This window comes from Leptosomus discolor, chromosome 16, assembly GCF_034619465.1.
Source record: "Leptosomus discolor isolate bLepDis1 chromosome 16, bLepDis1.hap2, whole genome shotgun sequence".
NCBI classification, from domain to species: domain Eukaryota; kingdom Metazoa; phylum Chordata; class Aves; order Leptosomiformes; family Leptosomidae; genus Leptosomus; species Leptosomus discolor.
The window spans coordinates 5375351-5402710 of NC_141406.1; the positions used below are offsets into that span (position 1 = coordinate 5375351).

Here is a 27360-nt window from a genome sequence, read left to right on the forward strand (position 1 = left end):
CTAAAAGTGTGTTTCAAGATGCAAGCGGTTTAGTTATGATAAGATACGTTCTTTTACAGGTTGAAGACGAATATCGAGTGTTCCAAGAAGAAGCCAAGAAACAAATTGAGGATCTCAATGTGACTCTAGAGAAACTTCGGGCAGAACTAGATGAAAAAGAGACTGAGAGAAGTGACATGAAAGAAACTATCTTTGAGTTGGAGGATGAAGTAGAGCAGCATCGTGCTGTGAAGCTTCATGACAATCTCATCATATCGGACTTGGAGAGTAAGTGTTACAAGTTTCTCTTGTGAGAGAAATGATAATTTAAGAACAGTTGAAGTAGAATGTTGTAACAGTGAAAATATTGTCACTTGTCTTTTGTATGTCTGAATTCAAGTCACACTGGGCTTTGCAGAACCCTTTTACACTACGGGAAAAAAATCAAGTTTGCTTTGCTTTTCCAGTCCCAGTAGTAGCTGCTGTGGGAATTTGGAATAAATATCACATCTGATAATGCTGTTTTCAAGTTGTTTTTCAAAGTAGAAGAACATATAATTATAGACTTAATAATACTGTGTGCTCCTTGTGTATTTTGGAGACTGGATGATTGATTTAGTGTTTTGGTGGTGGTGTTTTTTTAAGAATGCTCTCTTTCAAGTGTCCAGATATTAGGAGTTACCAGGTAGCTTGAGAATGTTTATAATTCATGATTTCTTCCACCTGAAGAAACGTGTTTTTAGTGGAGAAATGTGTGAATGGGGGCCCCAGAAGTTACGAATGTTAGAGTTGACTTGGCAGTATGGACGTATTCCGTATCTCTTTCTGTGTAGATTTGCTGAAGCCATGAAACTGATCTGTGAACCTAAAAATGAACCTGACAAACTTCAAGCAAGTTAGAATAAAACTTTATCTGGTGATTCTTGCCACTGAACAAGAAATGGTTGGGGCTTATAATGAAATTCATAATGAAATTTACTGTATAACTTGTCTAGCTCTCTGTGCCTTAGGTCCCTCTCTGATCTCCAAGACCTGCTCAGACATTCCTACCACAGGCTGGAATTCTGCAATTAGTCTCCATCTAAATAAGGACTTGAGCAACTATGCTCTGGCAAGCTGTATTTGCACAGTGCTACTTACAGACTTCAAATACTTGCTATTCTTCCATGGTATAAAAAGACCAAACAAGGTAGCAAAAAACCCAAAGCATGATCCCTTTTAGCAGCAAGAGAAATAGTCACAGAATCACAGAATGTTAGGGGTTGGAAGGGACCTCTGGAGATCATCTGGTCCAACCCCCCTGCTAGAGCAGGTTCACCCAGAGCAGGTCACACAGGATCGCGTCCAGGCGGGTTTTGAATGCCTCCAGGGAAGGAGACTCCGCAGCCTCCCTGGGCAGCCTGTTCCAGGAGGCTGTTCACAGAAGGGCTTTTAAATTGGTCTGCTATCAAGAAGAAGGTAGTATCTTAAGCAGGCTGAATTGTTTATTCAACTGAAGCTCGGTGTTTTCAGACATGTGGCGGTCAGCTTAGCTTCCCTAAGCAACCCTTCTTTTTCTTGAAAGGCGGTCACTGTTTCTCTTTACAAAATTGCTTCAGGTTTTTATTCTGCAATTTTTTTTGCTTTTTCTATTCCAAACCCAAAGATGGATGTTTACTTGGGAGCTGGAGCTGAGGCACATGGTCAGTAGCTCTGACTTGTTTCCTGAAGTAATTTTGTAGCAAAGTCTTTACAAAGTTGAACCCTTTTCAGCTTGCGTTGTTTTGTCCGTTAGCTGAAAGACATTCATACAGAAATCAGCACCGTAGTCCAGTAAACATTTAGATATCTGCCTAGTAATACCTGATAACAACACAGCTCTAATTTTTAGATGCTTCTGCTTTGGGGATACAAACCAGCTGTCAGATATTTCACTTACACTGGTAAAAATTCTGGCAGACAAACCTCTGCCTGGGCAGGCGTTTTCAACAGAAAATGTGACAGTCTTTGTTACTCGTCACTCTTGAAATGGTTTGGAAAATTCAACTATAGTGGCTGATGGCCTGGTGTGATCCTTTAGGGAAGAAAAGCAGTATTTTAGTTCTAGGCAGGAAGGAGAGTGGCATCTAGTGGCGGTAAGAAAGGATGGCACCCGAAGAATAGTATAAACTTAGATACTTTTCTTTGACCGCTAAACCCCCGTTCATTATGGGTTCTTAATTAAACCTCGTACAGGAGTTTCTTGGTGGTAGGCTCTGAGTAGTGACAGCAAAGAACAGCATCTCATAAAATCTGGGACTTGGAGGTAGTACATACAATGTATAAAAGAGAGAATTTTAATAATTTGTATTATGGGGAGAAAAGCACATCTTAGTAGTAGTAAGTTATGCTGATCAGACTTTTGGTGACTTCTGTTATTCTGTCAGCCGAATGTATAATGCCTGGGCTTTTAAATGTGGAGAATTTAGTGTAGGTTTAGGTATTACAGAGCACTTCTTAGAAGGATGGTGGTTTTTCAGCCTAAACAACCAAGTATAATAAAGATCCGTAAAAGTTTTCTTTGGTGAACTTTTATTTTAGATTTTAAAACATGAGGATATCTAACCCACCCCTTAAGGAGAGAATTTGCCTAATGGCAAAGTTACTGGGTGAATGACAGTGATGGCAAGACAACTGATAAATGGCAAGTGATAAGTGATGGGAAATTAAAGAGTTCACAAAAGACAGGCTTTACAGTTAGGAGAAAGATGCTTCATAGATGAGGTGGTGAGTGTTCGTTCCATGTAGTGGTGAGCCGCCACTAAGCAGTGCCGTAGGCGTGTGAATGCTCTGGCACTGGTACTCGGGGCACGCTTCGCTGTGGGCTTTCCAAACACCCAAAAGAGCACAACGAACGTCCGACGGAACGTTTCTCACAGCGATCTGAAGGCCGAGCTGTCACGGTTGAGCTGTTATGTCTGCCTGCAAGAACCGGGGTGTCCGTGATGCGGGCGGTGGGGTGTCGGTGGCGCCGATTCAAAGCGTGCCCTGTGCTCCTGGGCCCGGCCGGGGCGGGGGGACAGCAGCTGGGGGCACTGGGGAGGTGGGGGGGTTTGGAGCGGAGCGCCCCTCTGTTGTCCCTGTGTGTCCGAGACACGTGGGAACGGGTTTTGTCCCCGCCGCGGGTTTTGTCCCCACCGCGAGCCTGAGGGTGCCGGAGCGGGGGCCGGGCCGGGGCGGTGCCGGCGGGGTGCGCTAGGGGGCGCCATCGCGGCGCTTCCCGCGGGGCCGCGGTGGGAGCGGGCCCGGGCTGTGCGGGCGCGGGGAGACGGCGGCGCCCGGCGGGTCCGAGCGCTCGCGGGGGGTGCGGGCACTCGGGGTGCGGGCACTCGGGGTGCGGGCACTCGGGGTGCGGGCACTCGGGGTGCGGGCCTGCGGGCGGCGGGTGTTCCGCCGGTGGCGCGTTCTTTCGCACAGGGCGCCCGTGCCCGGCACACCGGCGCGCTCAGCCCCCGGCCACTTCAGCCGGTCAGCTTTTGGGGCGAAGGTAGGGGAGCAGGAAGGTTGAAGGTTGATGTATCTGATGTTCAGTGAATAAATAGTTCTGTTATGGAGCTGACAGCATTAGTCTTAATTCTGCTGTATCTCATTTTGGAAAGGATCTTGACAGCGGTTGTGAAACTAAATTTTTACATTACCGTATTTAGGCCTTTTCTACCATAGTGCTGAAAAAGTCAATTGGATGTTAGTTTTCTAATTATTAGTACCTTTTTTTTTTTTTTTTTTTTGCTAATGTTGGGCCCTTAAAGAATTCTGCTTTCCTGCTGTATAGACCTGTTGTCTGGCAGCGAGGAGCTCAGGCGCAAGGCTGAGATGCAAGTCGCCCGAGCTTTGGTGTATTTGTAACCAGTGTCTCTTCCTTATATAAGGAAGCTATAATTCGTAGATTAATTGTAATGCTGGCACTACTCTGTGTAGATGTGGTTATACTGCTGTAGCCATTTCTATGCTGGAAAATTGAAATGCTGTCCTAGTGTAAGGCAAACCAACATAACTCGTACAAAAACTGCTAGAATGCCCATTGTGGATTTGCCTGTGTCAGGATTACTTGATTTAGTGTGGCTTATCAGGAATTGTAATGTCATGTTTTGAAACTACTATGCATATCTGAATATTTTAAGTCTTCCCCCCCCCCCCCCCCCCCGACACTATTGAAACTAAACAATTTCTTTTTGTTACTCGTTTTTATTTCATAGTGATAAATTCTAACTGCTAATTATAATTAGTAAGAGGTACAGATACAGCATACAGTGATACTTTTTCTCTGGCAGCCTTACAAAATTCAGGTGATATCTTAGTTTCTTCATCCCATCTCCAGCCCTAGTTGTAATGTTTTTCTTTACCATTTGTAGTCTGCATTTCCCATAATTTATTTTTCTACTTTTTAAAAAGATTTGCCTTGTCAAACTGACTTAAATCAGTATCGTTTTGTAAAATGTCGACATAATTGAATCCTGCAGTAAAACACAAGCAGCTTGCTGATTTGCCATTTTTTATTATCCTGTTAATCCATTAGACTGGTCTCCTTGTTCTTCACTTACCCTAAAAAAATAGTTACTTTTCCTTCTATCTCAGTCCTCTTTCTTGTCTCTGCTTCTTAAAAGGAGGAGTCTGGGTAATGGTAGAAGAGCAGTACCTGTGCTACCATACTGAAAACTGCAGCATGTACAGGTGGAAAGGATTTCTGTGTGTTAGAGAAGAACTGTGAAGGTTGTGAGGATGCAGAAAGGAAGGATAGCACAAGGCAGCTGTACAGAGAATTGCTGCCTGTGTACCTGTTCTGACTGCTTGAATTTTCAGCCTGCAATTGGTGACGCACTGTGAAGAATGGAGTTCAGGCTGTAAGCAGTGAAATCACTTAGCTTAGGCTTAATTTCTCACTACCTTTCAAATTCAGTTGCAATTTGGTAGTTCTTTTCAGTTCTTTTTTTAAATCTCTTCAATTGATTGGGGGAGAAGACTGTTTCCAATAACTGCTGTAAAGTGCTCTGTATTGTTGATAGTAACTGCAGAATATTCAGACCATTGTGTTTTACTTCAAAGCATAAATATACTAAAACTTAATGGTGCGTTTCATATCTCACAAAAGCTCGAAACAATGGCATTACATGAGTTTTGACTCTGGATGCATTTATAGTTTCTAGTTTGTGGCTATTTTTAGATGAACTATAGCTTGCTTTTAGTAGCAGAACAAATTTTATTTTTAAAAACACATTTTCTTTGAACTGTCTTTAAAGAGAAAATCATCATCCACTAGTTTTTGTTTCAAAATGCTACTGGAAGCTCTTTAGGGCACGTTGACTTGCTTATTCAAAGTTACCTAATTTGCAGCAGATTTTTTTAGCACATGTTTACAGGAGAAAAGGGAGGGGAGGGGGAGCTACTTTGACCTAAAGCTGGCATCTCAGTGCTGACTTTGGCTCAAATAAGTTGTGTGTACAGAGAGAAGCTAAAAATTGGAGGGCTTTGCTTTGATATCATGGTAGCATGAGATTTGAGTGGCACGCTCTGTTAGGCTTATCTTCAGAGCTTAAAGATCCGTTGGATGCATCTTAAAATGTGCTGTCCTGTGGGGAGGAGATAGATACAGAAATATCTGTGTAATTTTAGTGTTTCAACTTTTCTAAGCCTGAAAGGTTGTCATGTTTTCAGGCCGGCTGAGGTTTATATCATCCTTGTAAATAAATTAGCATTAAAAGCCTCTTTGCTTGGGACTGTTGAGGCAAAACTCAAGAATTTCTTCTGATGAAGAAACCAAAAGGAATTCTATGGCTTAAAATTTGAAATATTCTTATAAGTATAGTTGAGGCTCCTGAATGTACACATCAGCATAAACCTCCTTAAATCTGTTCTTAGTCTTCATTGTGTCTGATTTAAGCGTTTTGAAATACTTACTATTTTCCAATTAGGCTGCTGTAGCCTCATTTTTATGGTCAAGACCAGGAGTACTGAAGCTATAGGCTTTCTTGGGAAGACACTGGTAGGTATTGACAGAGCAATAACTTTGAACAAACACTGGTGTACTGCTTTTCCTGAGGCTTGATACCCAAATAAAAGCACTGGAAAGTTTTTAGTGTTAGAAAAAGAGAGCCGCAAAACTCTACTATAGCAATCTGTTTGTATGAATGTATATATCTATTTTCTGACTATTCAAACATTCATTATGCAGTTCCACAGATTTTTGCCAAGGTTTTGTATTTTGAACAGTCCAAATTTATTCGGCACCTTCAATCTTTTTGTGGAAAGAGCATTGCTAATATACAGGAAAAATAATTGTTTTCAGCAGATGTTCAGCTGAACAAAAAAATGCATTCAGTCAGTTGGCCCAACGTTTCTACAGTTTGGAAATAGCTACACGATGCCATAGAAATAAAATCGTCCTACAAAGATCAGTGAAGTGACACACTTCATAAATTAGGAATTTATGCTGTTCTTCCTCATTAGTTGCTTAGTTATAAGAATGGAGTGATCAATCACGTTGTCCTTGTGTATTGAATAAAGTAACAAATGAGTAATAATTGCAGTAGCCAGTCTGTCAGACGCCACATGAGGAGTTGGTGGTGATCAAGCTGCATAACCTTTTGTATAGCTGCTGACAGATTTAAGGGACCATCTCTTTCATAACATGATCTGTAGACTGTTTGTCCCTTTGCTGTAAATATAGCTTGTTTCAACTTCAAATAGCAGCTTGATAGACAGGAATGTAAGATTCTTGAGGACGTGAGTAGAATTTTATCCCCGTTGAAGATATGGCTGTGAGTGTTATATCAGCTGCTCTGTGGCAGGGAGTAAATTGTGAATTGAAAGGCTTCGTGTAGCTGCAGCTGACGTTTGAGGAGGGAAAACCCCCAGTCATCCATGTTTTTAGGATCCTTTGCCGACCTTGTTTATCTGCTCTTTGTAATTGCTTTGTCATTTTAATATTGTGAAAGGGAAGAGACTGGAATTTGTATAAGAATTGAGTTTACTTATGCTGTTCCCTTCACCAGTTGTAGAGAAGTGTGTACCTATGGACGCTTTCAATCAAATTATTTCTGCTCATTCTATTTTTCTCCAGATAGCTTTGGCTATAAAAATGTATTCTCTGAATGAGATTGTAAAAGCATTTTCAAGTTGTTTCAGTTACTCTATTTTAAGTAGATAGATCCCTGACTAAGATCTTAGATAATTTGATTTTCTTTCCAGATACAGTTAAAAAACTTCAGGACCAAAAGCATGACATGGAACGAGAGATAAAGAATCTTCACAGGAGGCTCCGGGTAGGTCAAAGTCTGAAAACTCAGTAAATTGTAAACTGGGAATGTCATAAGACCTACATGTGAAATTGTGAAAAGGTAATATGATGAGATGTAATACCATTAAAGTAAATATTTCTGTGGGATAGGCATCGTACGGGAATATAGTTATTAACGTACAACACTAAAGAATTAACTTCTGAAAAATTCTCAGTGTCACAAACATATAGTGATGGGCTTGGGAGAAAATGTTCCTGTGTCTTCTGATGCACAGTTTAATATCCACCCCCCCACACCCCCCACCCCCCGCCTTTAAACACTTTCTTTATTACTAGAAAAGAAATTCATGACCTTGGAAGTCTAGTTATTTTCAGCAAAAATTCTTCGATTTATCTTGTAAGTTAGGTTGTGCCTAATGCTGGAGATGAGGGCCTTTATCATTCCTGTTAATTGTTTCCTGTAACAGCATAGGGAAGCTATGAATAATAAGGATAACTTTTATTTTTAACTTCAAAATTCTTGCTGTTGCTTTAAATTTAAAGTTTTATTTACTTGTAGGAGGAGTCAGCAGAATGGCGTCAGTTCCAAGCTGATCTACAGACTGCAGTGGTTATAGCAAATGATATAAAGTCTGAGGCCCAGGAAGAGATAGGAGACCTGAAGCGTAGATTACATGAAGCTCAGGAGAAAAATGAGAAGCTTACTAAAGAGTTGGAGGAAATAAAGTCACGCAAGTATGCAAAAGACAACAGGGATATTGTCTCTTTTGTAGGGGGGGTACAATTTTGGAAATCCAGTATCTTGACTATTATTGAGACTCTGGAAGTTCATAAATCCTCTCACTGTAAGGATCTGTATTTCAACAAGCTGCTTTACACATTTTTTCATGGGTTGAAATAGGTAAACTTACAAGAACCTTGTTAGTTTCTTCATACTGTATACTTAACCCATCCAAGAATATTCAGTTTGGCGCTTTTGCAAAACCAGGTTGAAGTGGAGGATTTTTCCTATTTAACAGCTGGATGTGATTTAACTTCCCTCACCGTGAAAAACAAGCAGTGTTGGCTTTTCTGTGCCATCATTAGTACCTCTTATTAGCAGCCAAGGCTTTTGATATGGTTAAAAATACAGCTGGATTTTCACCTGAGAAGAAACCTTCCTCTAATTCTGCATACATCTTGTACTGTTTTCTTTCCACTGATAATTGTTTCTGGCAATAATTAGAGATGCTTTGTGTGTGTTTTTAATAAAAACAATTCAAACTGTGATGTATTGTGGCTTGAATTAGGTGCTACAGTTATTTAGAAGCTGAGTTATAGGTCTTTCAGAAGTATGGAAGTCCTCAAAACCATGGGGTAGGAACATCTTGGACAGCAGCATTTGAATCCTGACTACATTGTCTCTAGGGATTGAATACATGTATTGCTTACAATTACGGTAATGATGTTTGTGATGTGTATGTACTGAACAGTTTTTTCCACATGGATGGGCATTTGGAACTAGATGATCTTTAAGGTCCCTTCCAACCCAAACCATTCTATGATCCTATGGTTTTATAGAATACATGACGCTTAACCCAGCATCCAGTAGGATATGAGATAATGCAGGCTATGGATTTGGGGAAAAGCTGATGGTAAGAAGAGCAGACTGGTTACACTGAAGATGGAAAATTATCTGGATGAATGAGTGGTGGGTGTAAGGCATCTTATCTGAAGTAAGAACACCAAACTAAGTAATATGAACAATTCTTACTAATACATTTCAGCCAGAATTGTAATTGTTCGATTACTGCTTGCAAGTGAACCTTTGAGGTTACAGCTGCACTTTTGAAGGCAGAATTTGCTTGCTGATTCTGGTCAGTATATTCATTATTACCTATAAACAAGCATCTTTTGTTGTTTGATTCACTGCAGACAAAGAGACAACTGAATCAGATTCCTTGGAAGTGGTATAGCTGCTGTATGGGAGGGAAGGTGGTCGGAAAGTGTATTACAGTGTCTGAAGCAAAAATCAGTCAATGTTTAATTATTGCAGACTGAAGAAAATAGGTTGATTTAAACAATTCTTGTCTTATGAGTGACACTGAATACAATAACCACCATAAATATTCTGTACTAAAAATCTAATTTTTTTTTTCAAAACTGATCCGTATGCTGCCTAAAAGAGTATGCCAGAAATGTATTCTTACCTCCTTAGTATTCAGTTAAATTGTTTTCTGTTTTTGCAGATGGAAAATAAGTTTTCCCTTCTGAGCTGACTATTTTCATGTTAAATGGTGAAATACTTAAGGTTCCATTTTTTTCCATCCATGTGTATGGGTGTGTGTTTGAGAGATAGGAGCGGAAATTAAGCCTTAAATCAAGTATGGATTTCCTAGAATTTTCACCTGGTGCTCAAGCTCTCTTGCTGACAGATAGTAAGAAGTTACAGTGATAATTTAGGTTGATAATCTATTTCTAAATTACAGTGGGAAGAAAACTAGGTTAACGTAATGACCGATTCAGACCATAGATTTTCATTTGGCTTTAAATTTGTGTTGATTTTTTTAAGACTTTGCATTTCAAAATGTTTTTTAAATGCCTTAAATGGGGCTGCATATTGATTTCAGGCAGGAAGAGGAACGTGGTCGAGTGTACAATTACATGAATGCTGTAGAGAGAGATTTGGCAGCTCTGAGACAAGGAATGGGCCTGAGTCGCAGATCATCCACCTCCTCAGAGCCAACTCCTACTGTAAAAACGCTCATCAAGTCATTTGACAGTGCCTCCCAAGGTAATTATTTGCAACCAGTGTGGTGGCTGTAGCAAGTTAAGGTTTTGCCTATGTTGACACAGACACTTCTAATGGCTTACCTAATTCAAAGGTAAGTTGCTTTATTGTACTGTCACGACCTATAAGTGGTGGCTGAAACAAACCAACCTAAACAAGACTGCACAATAGGTCATTCACTGCGGTTAAGTGCAAGCATCCTTTTTTTTGTCTTGTCTTTATTTTTTCCTCACTGTTGTGTTGCCAATGACTCATATGCTAGATGCTTTGATTCAACGCTCCTGTATATTAGGAATACATAAACACGTATTACACACATAATTGTAGCTGGGAGCACAGCTGTTTTCAGCCTGACTATTAAAACGTGAGCTTAATGTGCCAAATTAAGCATTCTAAAAGCAATGTAATAGCTAGAGCTGAGTTTATTTCTTTTAATAACTTACATTCTTATAGTCAAAAGTGCTGATGAAAGTTAAAAATAAATCCAGCCAGTACCACCTATTAAAAGATACAGGGAATATTTTCTAAAATTAAAAGGATCTCACTGTTGAGACAGTGGATTTTACTGTAATTCTCTGATTGGGGAAACAGGTGCTGTTGTCCTTCTCTGTAGATGAACAGAATAAGGAATCCAAGTAATTACCCTGAAAGGAGAAACACTTAAGTTTTAGCTTTGACTGCATATGAGACTTTTGTATAGATTAAAATATTTCCATGACCAGGCTTTTTGGCTTTGAATTTCATTTACAATAATGTCACTGTAAGTCTCTTATGTAAAAAGGCTTGGCTGGAAGTAGGCTGTATTACCAGGGAGACTTAAAGTACTGTACTGTGCATGGCAAACTGTTTTTAATTGCTTATAACATGAAAATTTGTTAAGGTATAGAAACAGCTCCGTATTATTTGGTGACTCTGTAAATGGTTCTATTTCCACACTAGTTCTCTTTGTTCATAGATGTTTACAAATTTTTGCTTTCCTAGTGTTAATTTGGGAAGTTTTTTTATCTGTTATTAGATAAAGGTACTTTCTTGCCAGAGTTAGTTTGGTAAAATGGTAAATCACCTCTCTCTTCTTTTTAATCTTTTATTCCAAACTTCTATTTGCCTTCTTCCTCAGCATTGATGTCTAATCATGCTGTTAAATAATCAGATGACTGATTCACCAACTCAGTATTTTTCTGCTTTCAGAGATTTCTAGACATGTCATTTGTTTAATCCCAAACTTTCAGCAACTGTCATATAATATGTAGTACCTATGGACTTTGACTGGAAATGAGAAAGGAGAAGGAGGTGGTGTATGTTATCTAGCTTGTGTTACTAGCAGACCCAAGAGCCTGCTACCATCTCTTTAATTATCTGGATATCAGAGAACTAGTAATGCCATCATTTACATCTGCCAGGATAATAGTATCCTGCACCTTAGCCTTGTCCACCCCCAGTAGACTTACTTTTTACTGTGGATGATATGTTGAAGACAGCAAATGAACGTAATTACAGAGGAGTAAGTGTGTAGGCATACTTTTAAATGGTTTTGCAGTGAGTTACTAATTGAAATTCTGAAAGATGTGATCTGGTAAAACTAGTAATGTAAAGTACAAGGCGAGAGTTTGCTGTAACAGCCAGTCTCTAGTTCCACTGCAAAACAGTGCAGTGCTCATGATGGCTTCCTTTCTGTGTTTCTACTAGTTCCAAGCCCTGCTGCTGCCACAATTCCTCGCACTCCCCTGAGCCCAAGTCCCATGAAAACTCCCCCGGCTGCTGCTGTATCCCCTATGCAGGTAGGTGGTTTACGACTGCACTTAAACCTTCTTTGTAAAGAAGAGCAAGTGAAACTACAGGTGCTAATATACAAAAATTGGCTGACTTTGTGGGGACATAATGGTAAAATGTTGCCTCAAGTAATTAATTGCTGAAATGTTCAGTCTAACAAAAGAGTCTTTCACTGAGAACCATGTTGTAAATACAAGATTTGTCGTAATTTGGTATTTCTTGTTAAATATTCCCAACCCATACTATTCCTGTGCTGCTGAGAGGCGTTGGAGGAAAACTTCATCTGCGTTGCTTAGTTCTAGAGTTGCTGTTTGTCAGTTTAGCCCTGTGCATGGCGTGGAAACAGCAGTAATCGCCTTCGGGCGATGGACTGAGATCTGTGCAGGTTCTGTCAGCAATCATCAGTATAAACGTATCCCTCGTTGCAAGGGCTTTCGAGAGCAGACCTGACCAGTGAGGAATGAAATTGTTGTGATTTAATTGTCTTTGTTCATTTTGTACTGACTGAGAGTTAGGCCAGTTGGTGATGGTGACCTCAATTATGTAAATTTCATTTAAAGACTATTTTCTGCTCAAGAGAGAAGGGGTTCGGGTTCAGAAACAATTTTAATCATCATTATTTTCATATTACTACCTTGTTTTCTACTGTTGTGTTCTATGCAATTTTTGTATATTTTTTTGTCAGTGGTTTTTGCTCTCTTGCAACTGAAAAACAAGATTTTAATAAGTGGTCACTATGTGAGTTGACCTGTCGGCTCCCACCTTATAGAAGTGATCCATGGTTTAAGACCTTGAGTAAGGGTGGAAGGATTGATCTCTGTACGGGTGTTGCAGTGTTTATTATCATGATCATGCTTTTAAATGCTGTCAGTGAGGAAATACTAACATGGGCACCTCCTGGGAACCTGGCACAATTGTGGTATTATAAGATGGATTGGTTGCAAAAAAGTTTATCCAAGTACAGAAGCATCAACGTGTGCCCTCTCTGAATTTATGCATGACACTTTCATTTTTGTGTTGGACTGTGTCATGAATTTCCTCAATCTTGGGGAATTTTTGTTTGCTTTGTTTGTTTTTCTTTACAGTAATATGTGTGTGTATAAGGCCATGCATTCTTGGATACATTTTTGCAACTGAAAACAAACAAACCAACCAACAACCTCTTTCTGGCTTCAGGTCCAAGCCCCTAGTGGAACATAGCTGTTATTTACCCTAGCGCTTAGCAATACTGCAAAACACTTTAGGAAAAGGAGTATGAAGAGAATGCTCTTCAGAATGTAAAAACAGCCCTTCTGGGTTAGCCCAAAGCTTGGCTGGCCTGGTATGCCACTGAGAGTGACTGGAGCAGATGCCTAGGGAGGAATATAAGGACAAGGAAGCGTATCTGCTGCTTTCCCCGAGTACTTTCTTTTTCTGTTTTGTAGCTGGAGGACTGAAGTAGACATGGTTTTGGATTTACTGGTCACCACTGAACGTCCTGCTTTACTTTAAGCATCTAAACTTCCAGGCTTCAAGCAGTTCAGTGACAAAGACTTCCATATCTTAACTACTTAGTATGTGGAGAACTGGATTTGTTCTGAAATTGCCATGTGTAGGTGCATTGGCATGAAGTACTTGCTGAAGTGCAAAGTGATCAGGAATAGGTACCTGGATAGTGGTTGAAGGTCACGTTTCCTTGCATAACCAACACCAGACACTGACTCTGAAGAGTCAGAAGCAAAATACTTGGAGTTTAAGGGTTTAGTTCATCCTGCCATAGTTCTGTCTCAAATTTGAAGTGTCAGGTGTTTGTTCTCCTTTACTTTTTTTTGTCTCACCTGTGCACTGGTTCCTCTTCTGGAGTTGTTACTCACCTTATTAAAAAAAAATATAAATCTGAAAAGTCATAGGTAGCTAGCAGAACCTTTATCTTCAAACTAGGAATGGCTGTGAGAAAGTAATTGTTGATGAGCTTAGCATCGTTATCTGTTACTGTAATTATGTTGTACAAAGGCTACTGTGTTGAAACACATTATTTAACTGTGAACAATTTTCTTCATACATCACATCAAAACTAGTCCTTGGAGCTTCTACCATATTCTTCTGCTAGTCATCAGTGTAGGATGAATAAGAAGAGGATCATGGATTGCAAAGCATCTTCAGTAATTTCTGTCCCATTAGTATCCTCCATGGATAGCCTCAAAAGCATGTGATTCCTCCAAACTTTTGATCCTTTCATTTAGTGTTGAGGAGCTTGACACTAGTGTAAAGGACAAATGGTCTTTAGCAGTTAAGTGAGAGTAGAAATACATTCTAGTTGAAGAAAAGAAGGTGTTTATAGAGGGACTGGTAGGATCTGTATGTGTTTGATTGCACATCAGATGTGTTTTGTTTTATAAGTGAAATGAGGAATGGCTGATCTGCAAATTCAGCGGCAGCTCAGTCAAGCAGAAAAGTTTCTAACACTTGTAAACTGTTTCAGGAAAAATTATTCTCCAAGAGGTTTGTGCGCTACTAGTACTCCATAGATGATGTCAAGTGGAACTAGATAAACATTAGTTGGTCCGTTTTCCTCTAATTTGCAGTGTATTAGTCACTATGTTACTACTGGTAGTTGTAATAGTAAGATATGTAATAAGGAACTAGCAACAGTGAAAGTAAGCCCTGTCTGCAGTGTCAACGGGAGCAAAAAGGCAAACGGTTCATTTTATAACAAGGAGACAAGACCAGTACACAGCAAGTTATCAGTTGAGTAATACGGCCACTTTCTGACAATATCCGTAAAGGATGTTTGTTTTTAAGTGATATCCGGAAGCTGAGAAAGTGATAAAGGTACATGGTTATCCAGCACTGTGCCTGCTCTCTACATACCTTTGCTTCCTGGCTGAGGTTCTGTCTTTATAATGACAATCCCAAAGCTAAGCAAAATGAAATCTTTTTCTTTTAACCTCATTATCTAATTATTGTAGCTGTTTCCTTGTGTGTGGGGAGTGGGGAGGTGGAACAAAGTGGCTCTCACTTTGATATAGTCTTTTTTAAGGAAATTTTATTTATTTTTTTTAAGTGGGTGAATTGAACTTTAAAGGTAATGCAAGTTTTAAGTACTAGCTTTTATGGGATGCTGTTGTAGGCACTTCTGTGCATGGCTCACACTTGCAGTCACTTTCATCTGCACATTTAAAGGAATAATTTTTGATGCAGGACTTTTGGTATGTAAAGTGATGAAATTCTTCATGCTATATGTTGGCAGTTGTTTTCTCCATTTGATATCTATCACAAAAGCTCTAGTTTGACTCTAAATGATGAATGTTGCTCTGTAATCCTGCTTGTGCTATACTGTTAACTATTTTTAATGACAATTTTCTATTTGTCTGTCTTGCCTACATGATTTGGTGTGAGAAACATCTGACCTTTATCATCTTATACAGATAAGGCTCATTTAACCTTCACATCTAATCTTGGGCCAGATGGAGAGCTGAAAGCGTTTTCAGGATAAACACATTACTGGACTGATTGTGATTGAATATTGGAATCTAATACAAAGGACAGGGTGAATAAAGAATGTACCGTAATTTGCAATAGACTCTTTGAAAGGATGAATTTAAAAAAAATAATTGTGGACAGTCTTCCCTGAGTCTTCAGCAACTGAATATGAGTTTCGGTAACTGTAAGAGTAATTATTGCATTGCACAGCTCATTTGTTTGATACTAAAATGCTTATTTTGATGCTATCCAGTGGTACTACGTTGTTACGTGCAAGACTTAACACATCTGTGATCGTGTACTTGCACTTTGAGCTAACAGAAGCCATGCATCTGGGTCGGGGCCATCGCAAGCACAGATACAGGCTGGGCGATGAGTGGATCGAAAGCAGCCCTGGGGAGAAGGACTTGGGGAATGAAAACTTGGTGGATGAAAAACTGAACATGACCCAGCAACGTGCGCGCTCAGCCCAGAAAGCCAATGGCATCCTGGGCTGCATCCAGAGCAGCGTGGCCAGCAGGTCCAGGGAGGGGATTCTCCTCCTCTGCTCTGCTCTGGTGAGACCCCACCTGCAGGGCTGTGTTCAGCTCTGGGGATCCCAGCACAAGAAAGACATGGACCCGCTCGAGCGGGTCCAGAGGAGGATCAGGAAGACGATGAGGGGGCTGGAGCACCTCCCCTGTGAGGACAGGCTGAGAGAGTTGGGGGTGTTCAGCCTGGTGAAGAGAAGGCTCTGGGGAGACCTTACAGCGGCCTTCAGTGCTGAAAGGGGGCCTACGGGAGAGGTGGGGAGGGACTCTTGGTCAGGGAGTGTAGTGATAGGGTGAGGGGTAACGGTTTCAAACTGAAAAAGGAGAGATTTAAGTTAGATGTAAGGAAGAAATTCTTTATGGTGAGGGCGGTGAGGCACAGGTTGCCCAGGGAAGCTGTGGCTGCCCCCTCCCTGGCAGTGTTCAGGCCAGGTTGGATGGGGCTTTCACAGAATCACAGACTGGTAGGGATTGGAAGGGACCTCTGGAGATCATCTAGTCCAACCCCCCTGCTAGAGCAGGTTCACCCAGAGCAGGTTGCACAGGACTGCATCCAGGCGGGTTTTGGATATCTCCAGGGAAGGAGACTCCACAACCCCTCTGTGACCCTCAGAGTAAAGAAGTTTTTCCTCATGTTGAGGTGGAACTTCCTGTGCTCCAGTTTGTGGCCGTTGCCCCTTGTCCTGTCACTGGGCACCACTGGAAAGAGCCTGGCCCCATCCTCTGACACCCACCCTTTAGATATTTATAAGCATTAATAAGGTCCCCTCTCAGCCTTCTCTTCTCCAGGCTAAGCAGACCCAGGTCTCTCTGCGTTTCCTCATGAGAGAGGTGCTCCAGTCCCCTAATAATCCTCCGTAGCCCTCACGGGACTCTCTCCAGTAGTTCCTTGTCTCTCTTGAACTGGGGGGCCCAGAACTGGACACAGCACTCCAGATGTGGCCTCACCAGGGCCAAGTAGAGGGGGAGGAGAACCTTCCTCGACCTGCTGGCCACACTTCTTAATGCACCGCAGGATACCACTGGCCTTCTTGGCCACAAGGGCACATTGCTGGCTCATGGGTTCCTCTTGGAGCAACCCGGTCTAGTGGAAGGTGTCCCTGCCTGTGGCAGGGAGTTGGAACTAGGTGGTCTTTAATGTCCCTTCCAACCCAAACCATTCTGTGATTCTATGATTGTTACACATTTTACATAAAACTTCAACAGAAAAAAATCAATTTGTAGCTAGTTTAGAGCAGAATAGAAATCAAAGTGACCTGAGAAAGAAAAAATAATTAATTTGTGTTTTATTACGTATTTGACAATTACTTCCCAAAATGCCTCTCTACAGTTGTTCACAGAGCATCTCAGTTAAAGGAGATTGTTAGCTGACATTCTGAATTAAAAATAGCTTTTCCGATAGGGTTTTTCTTAGCAAAGGGCCGTTTGTGTTGCTACACCCAATACACCATTATTCTGATTTTCCAGGAAAAGACACAAATCTGTAAACGCATACATTAATAACACAAATTAAGTACTGAAATCTTGGCTGCATATAGGGAGTTGTATTAGTTTGAATAAACCCATCAAGTTTAACCAGAACAGCTTTGTACAAACAAAATAAAATGAATGTGAAAATTAATACAAAAGCTGCAAGAGAAATTGCATCCTTTGAGGAACAGGTTTCAGTTTAAAGTAAGCATTGCAGTATCAATGCATAGTGTGTGAGTATGTACGTACAGACTGGCAAAAGCAACTGGTAAAGAGGACACACCCTTTTTCACCAAGTATTTTTAAAGGTTCCTTTATTTTTTTTAGTTCTTTCAAATCAGTAATAACGTCATATCTGAGTTTCTAAAACTGATTCTGCAATTCTATATTTGGTTCCTTACCTTCAAATTATGTCTGACACAAGTATTTTTCCATTTCAGAGGCATTCTATAAGCGGACCAATCACAGCTTCAAAACCCCTTGCTACGCTGACAGACAAAAGACCAAGCTATGCTGAAATCCCTGTTCAAGGTATTGATTCGAGTTCATTCAAACTTTGTCTTTAGCAATGCTATTAGTACTTTTTAAATTTTTTTTTAATATCATTTAGTATCCAGAACATTACCATATTACATACTTTTCATTATCAAAATATATTCATAGTATCATAGAATATCTTGTGTTCAAGTTGTTTATGACATGTGTTTCATCAAACGTCATGACATAAAGATGCTTTTTTGAATTTTCAACAAAACTATGATTGCATGCTGATAGCTCGGCATTATTCTGACATTTTTAATGTGTGCATAAACCAAGATCACTTGCAAAATCAAGATAAGATGATTTCAGGGAGATGTCTTGCAGCTGTCTTCCAGCTATTAAAAATACACACCTCTGGGGTTACATTATGTATTGTGTGGTTGCTGGAGGTTTTTTTCATTGGGGTGGGGGGGGAAAGGATGATGGTTGGCATTGCATTGCATTGCATGTGAATAACAAAATAAACTTAGTGAGTACTGAATCTTCAGGAGCCAGATGAAAATTTGAATGGAATTAAATTGAGTGTTGATTTATCTGTTTCTCAATATTTCCCTGTTCTGTGAACTTTGTTTTGTCTCTCAAAACACTGTTCACAATGTGCTCTTCCTGTGAGAATGAATGGCTATCATGTGTTGGGTGTAGCTCTCTGATTTATGCATGCTTTAGGGTTTTTTTTTTTGGGGTAGATGTTTCTCAAGATAATCCCCATATGACTTCAGGCTGAATATTTCCTCTCAATTTGGTATTCTTGAGGTCTGATGCTTTCTAAAGGGTTGGGTTTTTTTTTTTGTAGCACTTCATAATAGTCTGTATGTGCCAGATTTCCTTCTTGCTTTTGTTGAATGCATATTGAGGTTATTTGTACAATGCAGCTGGAGTTTTAATTTTAGAAACTTTGATATTTTTAGGAATATTGAAATGCCTTTCCAAGAAGATAGTTTAGGATTCTTTAATTGTTACAGGGTTCATGCGCAGACATAAGCTTAAACACAAAATGAGTGCTATGCTTTAGATAGTTTTGGTGTTTTCTCTGTAGTCAGTTAATGCATGAGCAGGACTGCATTCCAGTAGAGTGTGCCAGACAGAATTCCTGTTTACAGCCATATATATTTTTTAAGTGTCTCTGTAGCAATGTATGTTTGTCACGTTTTCAACTGATGAATGAGGTTACACTTTTTTTAATCTTTGTTCTTAATTTTCATGGTTTTTTATATTCAACTTACTGCCTTCTGAGTGTTTCTACATAGGAGCATGTAAACCTTTTGTTCAGAGTCTAAAGGTTTTATGTGAAGGACCATTTCTTCAATAATAGGAAATAGTTTTGAATTGATGCTACAGAAAATGAATTTTATTGTAGTTTGATATCATTTATGCATTGGCAGTAGGCAAAACTAATCTTTCCGTACAATAGGTAAAAGCACCTTTTAGACTCCACTGCATGGAGGAGGAAAAAAAACCTGCAAAAGCATGTTTTTATTTAAAAAATAAAAAACCCCAACCCAACAAACCAAAGGGAAAAAGAAAATCACGAGGGATAGAGTAATCTGCTTTACCAATCCACATTGTGAGTGGCATGTTGAATATTTTTGGCCGTGTGCTAAATGGGGATTCCTTGCACAGCCTTTTGGTTTAACAATTCATTTTTTTATAGACCATGGCAAGTGGATTAGTAAGAGGCCTTAGGGAAAAAGGATTAAGAAGGTCATGGTGTATTCATAGTGAACTTCATTGCTGATGAGCAAATTTAGGCCTTCACTTTCATACAGATAAAATCAGTTGCTCTCACTAAAACAGACAAACTGAGGCCCTGGTAGACAATATTCATGACTCGTACCCAAATGAGATACATTTAACTTGGATCTTCGTTAATGATGTTCTCTCTTCTGTTTCTTTGTCCAGAACATTTGTTGAGAACATCTTCTACAAGCAGGCCAGCATCTTTGCCAAGAGTACCCGCTATGGAAAGTGCCAAATCTATTTCTGGTAATACACGTTTTTTTAGATGATGAGTAAAACTAGGAACTCTCATTTCAACACTGTACTTACAGATCTACTTTTATTTTTTCAAGAGAGAACTTTGGTCTTCAGACCATCAAGCTTTTGTCAAAAAATTGTATTTGGATATTTGGAATAGCTTATTTTTCAGTGTTCAAGTTTTCTTTTGAAGTATTTGGGGAAAGAAACTGAAGTGGTCAAATATTCCATTTTATTGCTTCAAGTGGAACTGAAGAGGTATTTTTTTTAAGTGAGGCAGAGAAGCATCTTATCCTTCCCTAGTTAAGCAATTCCATTTTTATTTGTGGAAAGAATTGTTGTCAATGATTTAAAATAGGAGGATTGTTCTTTTTAGGTAACAAATGCATTATTATATGTTATCTAATGCATATGTATCTTTTAGCATATTAACTAGCAAAACTTCTAGCCATTCTGTAGGACAAAAGGATGTTTGCAGTGCATCATTTTTAAATAGTCCATTTTGTGACTGGCATAACCTAGAAGTATTCTTTAGTATTACTCATAGTGGTTGCTGCACATTTGGTGTTAACTCTGGAGTTCTAAAAAGTAGACTTGCTAAGCAGAAGTTTATGTAGAGCGTTAGGAGTGTTAGTTTGCTATCAAGCTGACATCTCAGTATCAACAGGGGCTTCTAAAAACAAATCTTTAGGATTTATAGCCCAAATAGTGTGATACTGTGAAAACGATACTTTCTATAAACTAAGCATAACTAATTTGAGAGAAATATTTTTAAAAAACTTGTATTTGAGTAAATGGTTTCAGGAAGAAAATCTGGTTTAAATCACTTTGATTTGTTCTAAAAAATCACATGCAAAAGTGTTTTTTCCCAACTTCTTGTGTCTGTCATTTATAGATCAGTGTACTTGCCCCAAGTCATTAGAAGATAAGTCTCTGGTATATGTAGAGGGTTGTATCTTTGGTTTGCACAAACATAAACAGTGGTAACTATTTTTAGGTATAAAAGGCAAACCTCATACTTTTAACTGGAAACTCTTCCATGTAGAGAAAACATAACCATTCCAATTTGGTTTTACAGATAATGCTTGTGCTTTCATTTGAAAGAAAAAATGTTTGTCCTTTGATAAAATGAGCAAGCTCTGTGGAATGTGGCTGAATGGTCTCAGGTCAATCTTTGATATACTTCTTGATAGTATTTAATTAATGTCCACAGCATCATGTACATGCCAGTTCTTGATTAAAATTAAGTGGAAATAAAGCAGCTGTCATCTCTAAATTGTTCTGGGTTTAGTTTTTCTTTTTTCTTAACTACTTGAAGCTTAGCAAGATAACTACATAGACTAGAGAAAATTAAATGGTTTGGTGTTAAAATTCCTTCTCATTCATGAAATCCTTCAAATGGAAGTAGCGATATTCCATTAAGATACATTTAGCCAGTTTTCTTTGCTTCAGGATACAGGGGTGATCATAAAAGTTGGTAGTACAGTCTAAATCCTTGGTATTTCTGAAGTGGAAAGTATCAAGAAAAATGTTGAAGCCTAACGCTGGATATAGGTTTCTGTGTATGGTTTCTGAACTAATGCTTGTCAGAGAGCAAGAATAGGTTTGAAAGTTTTTTATGTTTGCAAGTGATAAATATATGGGCTTTTTCCCGTAGTCTCTCGAAGAAGTAGTGAAGAAATCAAGCGGGATATCAGTGCACCTGATGGAGCATCTCCAGCATCTCTCATGGCAATGGGTACCACCTCACCACAGCTGTCACTCTCCTCTTCTCCTACAGCATCGGTCACCCCTACGACCAGAAGTCGAATAAGGTAAAAACCATTTTTTATGGTGCACTGAAATGTGTTCGTTTCATAACTGTCTGTCTGCGTGGGTCTAGTGTATAATACTGTCACTGAGACTGCAGACTCTCCTGCCACCCGTACAATAACAATCTTCAGTAATCTTTGAGAGCTTCACAAAGTGTTTTCAGCAGCTCCGTATATATATTAAAAGTTAGACCAGAAGTTAGGCTTTTTAGAGCCTATGAGGTTAATAGCAAAACTTTATGCTCCACTAGAAAGCCAAGCTAAATAACAGCGTCATATCAGTTTGAAATACCATGAAGCCAAATTCAAGAAATGAGCTTACAGCATGTTGAACAAGTCTTTCAGAGTGGCTTGGACCCAGGGAAACCGCATGACAGACCTTAACTTTTGTAATCGCAGCTGAAGATAAAGGTCTTAATTCCAGACACTGACAGGTCTTCTAAATAGCCATGAGTGAATGGGCCTGGGTTGTTTGTCCCATAGACGAAATCGTAATGCGAGTCTAAGTGACAAATGGCCAGGCAACCCCCTTTCATTAGTAAGATAAAAAGTTAAGTCCGTGATAAATTTAAAACTTTTCCTATCTGTATTGTTGTTAGTCAAAGGGCTTTGAAGTATTTAAGCCTCATGTTATGCAAGTGAAGTATGTGCTTAGCTCTGCTTCATAGATTGGGAAACTGGCAGACAAAGGTTAAATGACTTTCTCAAGACCATTTAACACAGAGCTTCCTGACAAAGCTTTTGTACAGCAGAAATAGTAAACTCCTGATGTTCTGAGGCACTTGCAATATGTAATAATTACATTATAAAATTGTGAAGTGCTATTGAAAATGATTTCCCTGAAATCAGCTGAGGCATGCCTCGGTGCTGCTCTCCTTTCACTGTGCAGAAATTAAATTGGATCTGTGGGTACTTTACCAGCAGCAATTAATATTGTGTGTGTTAGTGCCTAAATTTAGACTGAGTACATCCAGAAATAAAAAAGACACACCTGTGTGTGAACTTTGAACTGGTACCGTATAAAACTGTATTGATGGCAGACTGTAGCAAATAGCGTGGTATTTATTGGTAAAACTGCACGGTTATAATTATGACATCATTACTGTGCGGCCTGAGCATTGACTGCAATGCTCAGCACTACAAGAAGACTTGGCGGTGGAATCTGCAGCAGTGGGGGTGTGGTGATGAGCACGCTCTTTGGAACCGTCCTCAGAATGTCACTGCTGGGCTTCAGTGTGTTATGTGGTCAGATTTCTCTTTTTTTCCTCTACCTTTTTCTGAAAGTTGTTGTAAAATAAAGAGTTATTGCTATAGTTCACTAAAACAAATACTTGCCGTTTACTGTTCCCTGTTCTAGTTGAAACTTTGCTGGCTCTTTGATTTGGAATACGGTTGACCTAACATACTAACTTGCAAGATTTATATGTCAAACCGTTTCTCATTGTCTCCATACAACTTACGCTAATTTATTTTCTTCAGCAGTGTTTTCATAACTGTGAGAACCTGATATAAACCATGTGCTCTTACTGGAATTTGAGAACAGGCTGTACAGCTCTCTTATGGCTAAACAGTATGTTTAGCGTAAAGAGAGGGAGCTTTTAATTTGAGTTCTCCTATGTTGTCCCAAATCTCTGTTCTAAAGTCCTCGTAGTGTTGCGTAATCTTTGTTGTAGACTGAATATACAACCCCGTTGTTACTTGTTTCAATCACCAATGGAAAAAATACACCAGTTTGAGTTGCTGAAATCTGTACAGATTTTCTTGAAGTATCATTCTGGCTGTGGTGCTCATGAAGTTTAGATACAGTAACCAGTTCCGATAATTTATTTCATCTTTAAAATACACAATTAACAACTTCCTTGTCGTGTTAAATCTCTCTGAGATTAGCAGTTAGGTTTGAAGGCTCATATTGCTATCTTTCATGCTGAAAGGCACTTAGTGTTTCCTGTTTATTGTTCTGCTGTGCTTGTATTCTCATGGATGTTTCAAATGTTATCTCTTTCTAAGCAACTTTGAGATCTTGCCATCTGTATTTCAGGGAAGACTGGCCAAGCAAATTGCAATACATATACTTAAGATTAGTGCCTTAGAACATTTCATGACATGTTGGCACATGTTCTTTTCTTTTATGTGTTGAGTGACGGATGCTGATACGTGGAACAGCCTCTGGTGTGTTCTGTTGGTGGCACACAGGCAGGAAGAAATCCGCTCTCCCTGGATGCTTTCATGTCCCCTAACAGGACCTGGAGAATTGCTACCTGTAAACCTGCAGCAGAGAATCTGCTGAAAACACTATGTATTTCCACATCCCACCCCTCTTTCCAGTCACCAAATGGGTTGTACAGAGCAAAGAGTTGAAGATTTGAAAGTGAATCTATATAAACTGTATGCCTTTTTGGAAATATCCAAAAGGAGTAACTTAGGGTAACTTCTTTGTGGATGTTGTGAGAATCTTGCTTACATCTGTATAGAACTCTTTAAAAAATGGCAGATGAGGAAATCTTTGCAGTTTGTATTCACTAGTAGCTATCTTATTTTAATTTTCTGAATGGAAATTATTAAAAATAAGAACAGCTGGCATACTCTACATCCCGTAACTTAGCTCCATAATGGTGTAATAACTAGCCTTTTTATCAAAGACTCTTCACTAGAGTATCTACAGAAGTACTGAGTCAGGTAACTAGGCCACTACAAAAGTATTAACCTCTATAATATATATATTTTTTTTAATCTCATCACTCATTTCTAAAGCCTAGTAAAGAAATGCTTGTAATGTAAGACTCGTGAAAAAGTGGCCAACTCGGATATGATCGTTCTTTTCTTCCCAATCTTTCCTTAAAGAAAAAATTTCTTAGGATAGCTTCACAGACTGGAAGTGAAATTAATTGACAATAATATTGTGCCATTATTAACTGGCACAATAAAAGCACAATATACTGCCTTTTATTGTGCCAGTATATCAAATGGCAGATCAGCCTAGTTAGATCTCCCCGCTTTTTTTTGAGAGCTCCAGATCTCAGGGAAATGTTGTGTTAATAACGCCGTGTTACTAATATGCAAACTTGTTGTTTCAAGGTGACATTTGTAATCAGCCAGGAGATGCAAAAGAGATAGCATCAGTTTATTTTCTTTCTAAAAACAAAATAAAGTCATTTGAGTTAGCTTAATGGTTTGAGCTCGAACTTACCATGTTGGGAGTTTAATTTTCTGAACCCTTAGAAAAAATATCATTGAGGTTGAAAGACTAGGAAAAAAAATTTAAATTAAAGGGAAAGGAAGGATGATTTGCTAATGAAAGAATTACTCCAAAATAAGTCCCTGCAGGTATTTCTGTGTATTCTGTTTTTCAGTCAGTAGTGCTATACCCTACTACTTTCACTGTGACAATAATTTGTCCTTTTTTAAAGCTTTTTTTTTACGTGGCATTTCTGTTGCAAAAGATACGTTACGAGCTCTAAGTTGCGCTTCTGCCTTGTTCCTAGGGAAGAGCGGAAAGATCCCTTGTCTGCCCTAGCAAGAGAATATGGAGGGTCCAAGAGAAACGCCTTGCTGAAGTGGTGCCAGAAAAAAACAGAAGGCTATCAGGTAACTGTAGAGCTGTTTAACGTAGCGTGCTTCTAGCTGCAGCTCGTCAGAAGCTGCCAATGGCATAAACCGGCCTGCTCCACAGTTGACTGCATAGATTGCAATGGCACTGGTATGTACTGTACTCTCTTCCTGGAACACATGCTACGAGTCCTAACCTAACTGACATTAATAGCTCTTTAGCCACTCTGCTCCATGTCGATAATAGCTTTTCTCTTAAGGGGGCAGCTGACCTCCTGTTGAGGCACTTGAAAACAGCCTTTTACAGACTGCACTTTTGAAACTGTAACTGAAACTTTAGCAACTTAAGGTTTAAATTAATGTTTCCCAAATGCAGTTAGAGTACCATTTCTCGGATTTCAGAGATTATTTTTTTTTATAGGTAATTAGGGTAGGGTTTTTTCGATCTTTCAGTGTGCTCCCATTTAGTCTCTATTTAGGGCAGTTTGTTTTGTGAAGGTCTCATTGTCTTGCATTTTGAACTTGGCTTTCTGCTGCGGTTCCAGACTTTTTTTTCAGTTAGTCCAAATGTTATCAGAAGCCAAAAGAACTAACAAGATAACTGTCCAGAGTTCTCCTGATTACATTATTTTTTCAAAAGAATAGTGGCTTCAGCAAACTAAACCAGGATGTTAATAGTCTGACCATGATGTATTTGTTTGGTTAACTTGTATTGAAAATGTTTGGAGTTCCCAACACAATCCTCAGTTTAAGAACTTTACTCTTTCCATGACTTGAGACTCACAATGCAGGAGGAAGTTGAGAGCCGCATAACAGGATGATCGCCCATCCATAGGAAAAGTCATCTTTCAGTACAATGGACAGGCTTGTGATATAAGCCCTCCCCCCTCTTCCTGTGGCACGTCTAGCACTAAACTGTGCTATTTCTGAGGATAAGCTGCTTTGTGGAAAGCGCCTTTCTCCTTCCCCACATTTTAAAAAAAGGCAGGATGTTATATTTCCTTATAAATCCTCTAAAACTGAGTGCAAAAATATTTTCCCGTATTGTCTTGAAATGAAATCTGACAGCTTCCTTATCTGGTTAGGAAAACTAATAGAAAGTATTCCAAACTTTTCATTCTATAGTTGTGTGCACATGCAAGAACATGCTTTTGTTTATATAGATTGCTGCTTATAATTACTTGAGTTTTAGAAACATTAGTAGAAGAATAGATTTTGAGACTTACTGTACTCGCTAGACTGTGATAGGGCTCTGTGCTGGTGTTGCTGCAAAGAAACCATAGCGTATAGCACCTGTAGGACTGATGCGTGCCTTCTTTTGAAGGAGTAAGGTAGTATCAGGAGATTATATTAAGTTAGGTTTTGGAGAGGAATGTCATTTGCTTTAGGCACACTCATTTTTCATTTCTTTGTTGTACAGAATTTGATTATTTTCAGCATCCCCTGCAATTGAATTGTGGTTGAGCACCATGTTAGTGGTGTTATAGTGTTTTGAAAATACTTAGCATTGTATTCATTGTGAACAGTGCTTATTCGTCTTTCTGGCATCTCAACAGCGTTATCAATACCAGATAAGGATCTTTTTTTTTTTCTTTCTTTTTTTTCAAATTGAAGCTTCACTTAGTTTTATTTTAAAACTAGATGGATTCAAAACTGACAAGCAGTAAACAAGCATCAGAATAATGAACATATCCATTCCACATCCAGTCCTACTTAAGGCACTTTAGCTCTCTTCATCCTTCCCTGTCACCCAAATATTGACAGGGTACCTTTTCTTACCTCCAGCTCCTCCTAGTGTCTTACACTGTGCCACAGTTCCCTTTTATCCCCAGCATTTCCCGTCGTTATAACTTCTGCTTTTCTTCTATACCACCATTTGCTTTTGTTTGGTTTCGCATCTGGGCAAGAGCCAGCAGATGCTTTTTAAAGCTACCTTCATGCTCATCAGCCATCTTCTGTCTCTGAGCTGCTGCACGAGCCACACAGAACAGAGGAGTCCTAAATATCCCAGCCTTTTCCTCTGTAGGAGTAGCGGTAGGTCCACTTTCTATCTAGTCACCAATTTCTACCCTGTTACCAGTTTAAGTCAATGTTAGCTATTATTTAGTTAGTTACAAATATAACAGATTAAAGGAAGAGTACTTCCAAATGGAGTCTGTAACCTGGAAGAGTTTAACCATGATTTGGAAACAAGGAAAAGAAAAACGAAGTCTTAGAAGGCTTTTACTTCAGAATAATTCTTTGTTAATTTTGTGC

General features: G+C 39.3%; 1 protein-coding gene across 2 annotated transcripts in view; it reads left to right on the forward strand.

Moving 5' to 3' along the window:
• The window catches only part of SPECC1L (sperm antigen with calponin homology and coiled-coil domains 1 like), a 50753-nt gene that overhangs the window by 11148 nt on the left and 12245 nt on the right, over positions 1–27360 (forward strand). For both annotated transcript variants that reach the window (XM_086474117.1, XM_086474116.1), the window contains exons 4-12: positions 60–267; positions 7183–7256; positions 7791–7966; positions 9841–10004; positions 11688–11779; positions 17674–17764; positions 19673–19756; positions 21405–21561; positions 25041–25143. In XM_086474117.1, the coding sequence (XP_086330243.1) occupies positions 60–267; positions 7183–7256; positions 7791–7966; positions 9841–10004; positions 11688–11779; positions 17674–17764; positions 19673–19756; positions 21405–21561; positions 25041–25143 (1149 nt within the window). The remainder of the gene's footprint in view (positions 1–59; positions 268–7182; positions 7257–7790; positions 7967–9840; positions 10005–11687; positions 11780–17673; positions 17765–19672; positions 19757–21404; positions 21562–25040; positions 25144–27360) is intronic.